Raw genomic sequence first — 5,695 nt, 5'->3', positions numbered from 1 at the left:
CTGTAAAGAATATATCTAAAGAGAATTTGCACATTAAATAACTTTACACAATCAACCGATTAAGCATGTTTCGCAATGAATAAACGTAGCTCTTAAAAGCCACGTTTCTTCAGCTTTACAAAGCACCGTTAGGTTTCTGCCCCATCTTCAGAGCAGCCAAATCTTACTTTTTATTTAACCATTTCCTGTCTCGTCTCAGCAGCTTTAATTAACCGACTGTGCAGAATGAGACAGAATAACAACTACCAACTGAGTTTTATTGGTTTGTTAACAATCATTACACAGGTACATCTATAAACAAAAAGAAAAATGGCACTTGTACTTGATACAGATATCTAAAACCAACATGAATATTGCTACAGCTGGTATGCAGCTGAAAGTTAAATTTAACAGCAAAAATAGTCTGTTGGCCTTAAAGTCAGTCTCAGCAGTTTGATTTTTAATGGTGAAATACCTTGACTAAGAAATCCACTTTGACCATCTTTACAAAGTACCATTACACACTGCAAAGAGAAAGATTGAGAAGTCTTTTCACAGCAGCTATACAAATTTATTGCGATGCTATCACACAACAGACACAACCAACACATGCAATGCACAGTTCTGAATTTGAGAGCTTCAGTACGAGATTTTAGATTTATTGATCAGATTTGTTAAGAAAACTGCATGAGTACAAGAGTTAACGAATAAGGGAAAAAAAAAAGCTTAGACATTCTAAAACACTGTTCTTCAATATAAACAAGAAAACAATGAGTTGCACTGTGACATTGTCCACCCCCACCCCAGCAAAGACTACACACACTGTCCCTTATAAAAGCATATGGAATGTATTCCACGCAGATAAGCTCCTCCGGTTGTCGCCCCTGCTCCCGTTCACGTCAAACTTCCGTGTTTGACGTGCTAACCCACCCTCTCCCCCCCGCCTTTCCTTCACATTTAAAACTTAAAACGAAATCCACTGACAGTAACAACAATGACCGCAAATTTCATGATGATGCAAAATTGCTCTAATGAATTTCCCATGTCCAAATTTGACTTTTTTTTTCTTTCATTAAAAAAAAGTGTTCTCTACAATCAAACTACTAAAAAACCTGTATTTAGAAAATAGTTGATAAAAATATTCCCCTGAATTGTACAAGAAAAGAGGTACAGGGAGCACTGGTAAAAGACAGGGCTGGAGTGATGTTATTCCGCTGCCTCGTCTTTTTCATCAGCTGCGTCTGTAGCGGGTGCCTGTGGTACAAAATACAAAGATCAGAAGCTCCACCAAAGTGAGGATATTCATTTTGCATGCTTATACTATATGTTAAGACCTTTACCTCATCCTCAGCTTTGGCTTCGCCATTCTCAGCGGGGGCCTCCGGCGCCTTCTCCTCAGGCTTGGCCTTCTCCACTTCCTTAGCTTTCTTGGGCTTGGCAGGTGCCTTCTGCACACAAATATTACTCACATTAGTCACAGCTCAGATCGCAGACTTTAATCAGAAGACATCAAAAGAAAGGCATACCTTTGGCTTGGGTTTGGACTCTGCTTTTGCAGGTGCAGGTTTCTGTGCGGAAGAAAACTGTTAATAAGAGCACAAGAAATGTCGTGAAAATTAAGCACTTAAATTTGGACAGGTTGTGCTTTTGTGTACTTACATCTTTCAACCTGAGAGATCTCCTCTTGGGCTGCAGAGAGAACAGATAGAGTGAATACCTTTAGAACTTAATCTTAGCAAATGGGAAGAAAAATGGGAAATTACTGACCCCTGGTGGGCGTGAAGACCAACTATTTCATCACTGACACAATTTTCTTTATAAATACCAAAAGAAAAATAAGCAATTATGATTGATTCTTACCGCTGAGTCGCCTCCTGCAGCTGCCTGAAAGGTAAAAAAAATGGAAATTAAGAAATCAAATTGGAAACTGTATTCTGCCATGCCTGTTGTGGCTTAAACTGGTGGTAGAGGTGGGGCAGGGGTTTAAAGTATTAATTATATAACTCAAAGTGGGCGTTTCCAGACAAGCCCATGGTTACACATCTGATTTAAGGAGACCGGGCAATGTAAAAGTCCAAGATTTGACCTAAAATCTTACACTATGTTTGACAGACAGAAAGTAAAGTCGTAAGAGTCTCTAAACATCAAATGTCAACACTTTATTAGACATTCACCACAACTGTGTTGTTCTAATGCGATACATTTGAAATGTCGATTGAGGACCTAACTTATTGGTGTAGGAATGATACAATCATCTGAAGGCTCTTTTTGTCTTTTAATTTCGTGATGGGGTCAAGTAACAACATAACGACTTATAAATGGCGTCACATGGTGGTGCTCTAGTAGCTCCTGCAAGCGATATGCCTACAGTAAAACTCCGATGGGGAGGGTGCGAACTCCGCCTCCAAACACATCCATTCATTGGTAATAAACGGGAATGCCAACGTCCAGAGGAAAAAAAAAAATGGAGCTACACAAACTGTCTTCCCGCCATGAATTTGAAAAAGAGCCACTCTGAGATGCTCTCTGTCGGTCTGGTAGCAGATTATACCAGAAACCCCCCCAGCAACAGAAGCAGTGCTGTGCTGACGGAGGTTCGCCATTGCATAACCTACAACTGGCCTGAGCCGTCTACACAAGGAGAACGACCGAGTTTACACGACGAACCCCTTCCAAGAAAAGCGTTTTAACCGTTAAAACGAGTACGGCTACAAGCGCGAGCATGCTCGCTTAATGAGACTTTAAAAAAAAATTTTTATTAAAAAACATTTGAAAGAGTTTTAGTAAACTATAACTAGATCCACGTTTAAAATCACAAACCACTGCTATCAAGCCAACCCCCCTAGACTGAAACGCTTTCAGAATTTATTTTCAGGTGTCGTTTTTGCTCAGAGAAACTTCGGCATCCAGCGTGACGATCCTCATAGAAAACAATCGATATGCCGCCAACTTTCTCTGAGGAAAAGCTATGTAGCAACGCTTAGACCGAGCCCGCTTTGTTCGATACTACAAGCAAACCCATTACAGTACAACTACAGCTGTGCATATCACTTGTATGGTCCCTAGAAAAGCGAAATACTGAAAACCACTTCGCACAAAGATAATCACTGTACGAATCAGGAACACCAACAATCACCCACACATACATACAAACTAAACTCCTGGCTGCGAGGAACAGCTTTGTTGACATACACTTCGCACACAAAGCGGACATTTGCAGCGACATCTTTAACAACTCTGGACGCAAATTGTAACAAGCTCAATCCACAATTGCAGTTATGTGTTATAAAAACCGTATTGTTGAATGCATGGAAGATAGCAGACTACTCACTTTGCTCCTTTTAGGCATGGTTGGTTTGTGAGGGGTGTTTTTTTTTTAAATTAAAAAAAGGAAAAAAAAACAGCCAAGTGATATTCAAGACAGGAGAAAATACAGTGGTATATTCTGGATAAAGCTGTGTCAATACAGTCTAATACAGCGCAGCGAGACGTTAATGTTCCATTGGAAGAAAAACTAGCTCAAACCGGATTGGATTCTCCCCCTCCCTCCCTATTCAAACGCTTATACTTCCTGCGTGATTGACGGCACTACAGCCCACCTCTTCTGCGTTTTGATTGGACGGCGCTGTAAGCAGCGACACATTTTCAAATCTGTGCTCATACCTGTGTGGATACGTCACATGCCAGTCAACAAACATGGCGAACTATTTGTCTCTGTGTGCAGCCATCTGGTTTAACGAGGCAAAATTATTAAAGCCTCATTCCACTTCGTCGAGAAATGCTTTTTCACCTATCTCAAGGTTGCAATTTTGATATGTCGGAATATTCTATATGCATTTCATGAAACCAGTATAGATACACAAATGTATTTGTATATACATTTTAAATCTAGCCTTTACAAAAATATGTAACCTGTATATGTGCAGAAAACCGAGACAGGGGTGTCTGCTCCCCTGACCGAGAGCATGGGCAAACCATATAGTTGAAAATGGCGACAGTGCTGGTACAGTTCCTTGTGTGCGCGTGTGCGCTTGTGCAACCTCCTCACCAACCACTTACTCCATTGTATGCGTGCAGTTCAAACATTACTTCAGTCCAATCAAGTGCGTTGACTTTGTGTTGAAGTCTTTTCACATGTTTCAGTGCAGACATTTTTTCCCCTTAACTGAGAGACGCTACACTTATTTTTATATATGTCGACATTGACGGAAAAAGCTATGAGTGTAGTGCACCTCAACTTCCACATTGTTTTTCTGGCTATTCTCCTGCATTCAGCTCGGCATGCTTTATTTAATACAGGTAAAAATAAAAACACATGTAAATAAATGATAAGGGGGAAAAAAACAGTACTTTTTTCTTATCAATTTTTGTATATATATAAAAAAACAACACAAAAATGGACTTATTCAGATTAAATAAAACAGCAATAACAGTGGTCATCTATCAATTGTAGATCAATTTTGAGCTAATTAAATTAGCTACCTGTAAAAACAACAACAGCAGCTGTTTGTATATATGCATTTCATTATAATTGTTTTCTACCAATGCTCCCCTGTTAAGTGAGTCATCTTGGGGGCTCACCAAAATCTGATTTATCCCTCAAGCTCACTTTATACTTCTGATAAGAGCAAGAAGATATATCAGATGTAATTTCCTAGTAAGCTAAAGTAGGTTTTAAAAGCAACTTATCGATAAACAATGTTATTGTCTAAGGAGCATACTCATTACTTGGAGTCTAAATACTTTAATGAGGCAAGCTCATACTCTATACTGGCACGCACTTATGTGCTCCTGCACTTTAGATCACATTTTCACACAAAATTACAACAAAACCATGATTTCTGTAAAACAAAGACAGTGATATGTATTTTAAGATCAAATAAACTTGTTGTAATATGCAAGCCCGTCCCCTCTTTGCTTGCTAGTTTTAAGATAATGACATAAGGATTTTACCCCAAGAAGTTGCTGTTGTTATGGTTGACAGATATGTTTACTGTATTGTTACATTGTATATATATTGTGCAAGATATGAGTGAAAATGCAGCACACCATTGAAAACTGAAGCACTGAAAAGGAGATTAGATACATCCCACTTGCCAAAAAAGTTAGGCTTCTATATGAACCATAACTAATAACTAATAATAAGTACAATAATAAGTACAAATCCCAGCTGTTATTGGGCAAGAGACACACCCTGGCCAGGTCACCATCTCAGGGCCACATAGAGATAAACAAGACAAACAACCATCCGCACTCACACTCCATCCTAGGGACAATTTAGAGTCACTAGTTAACCCAACATGCATCTTTTTGGGCAGTGGATGGAAGCCAGAGTACCCAGAGAGAACCCACACATACACAGTGAGAACATCCAAAGCTGGGATTTGAACCAGGAAGCCTCTCACTGAGAGGTGACAGTGCTAATCAGCACACCCCTGCGCAGACCACATTTAAAATCAGAAATTTCTTCTTCTAACTTGACGTCGGCAATCACGCCTTCATAAAAAGACCATTTGTGTTAAAGAACTGAGAAAACCACCTTGGAGTTTGAGTGTTTCCCCCTCTTCTTTCATGTACTATTTCAGTGGCTTGCCAGCTTTGGTTTGATTTAATCTCATAGTGCACAACTGTTTTCAGTAGGTGACAGGCCTGGACTGCAGGCCGGCCAATTTGGCAACCGCAGTGTAACATAAATGCAATAAATACATTCCCAGAT

The 5,695-nt window shown here is 39.6% G+C and overlaps 1 protein-coding gene across 2 annotated transcripts; it reads right to left on the bottom strand.

The window, feature by feature from the left end:
- Nucleotides 1-236: 236 nt before the first annotated feature.
- Nucleotides 237-3,529, bottom strand: hmgn1b (high mobility group nucleosome binding domain 1b). Of its 2 annotated transcripts, none has more exons than XM_072374391.1 (6): nucleotides 3,311-3,529; nucleotides 1,840-1,863; nucleotides 1,639-1,668; nucleotides 1,506-1,562; nucleotides 1,320-1,427; nucleotides 237-1,233 (listed from the first exon to the last, which is right to left on the bottom strand). In XM_072374391.1, the coding sequence occupies exons 1-6, from the start codon at nucleotides 3,326-3,328 to the stop codon at nucleotides 1,186-1,188; spliced, it is 285 nt and encodes a 94-aa protein (XP_072230492.1). In that variant the 5' UTR covers nucleotides 3,329-3,529; the 3' UTR covers nucleotides 237-1,185. The 2 variants fall into 2 exon arrangements, with proteins under 2 accessions (XP_072230492.1, XP_072230493.1); XM_072374392.1 differs by having other exon boundaries at nucleotides 1,506-1,547; nucleotides 3,311-3,528.
- Between the last annotated feature and the right edge of the window lie 2,166 nt (nucleotides 3,530-5,695).

The sequence above is a fragment of the Leuresthes tenuis genome, unplaced genomic scaffold (genome assembly GCF_036924035.1).
Source record: "Leuresthes tenuis unplaced genomic scaffold, fLeuTen1.0.hap1 SCAF_21, whole genome shotgun sequence".
Classification (NCBI taxonomy): domain Eukaryota; kingdom Metazoa; phylum Chordata; class Actinopteri; order Atheriniformes; family Atherinopsidae; genus Leuresthes; species Leuresthes tenuis.
The sequence above is the reverse complement of the archived record's forward strand: the minus strand, read 5'-3'. Positions and strand labels throughout refer to the sequence as shown.

What these genes read in the sequence shown, in the direction of transcription:
- hmgn1b (XM_072374391.1), bottom strand. An exon ending in CTGCAGGAGGCGACTCAGCG is followed by an intron (nt 1,669 to 1,839) that starts GTAAGAATCAAT and finishes TTCTCTCTGCAG; the next exon opens with CCCAAGAGGAGATCTCTCAG. An exon ending in GATCTCTCAGGTTGAAAGAT is followed by an intron (nt 1,563 to 1,638) that starts GTAAGTACACAA and finishes TCTTATTAACAG; the next exon opens with TTTTCTTCCGCACAGAAACC.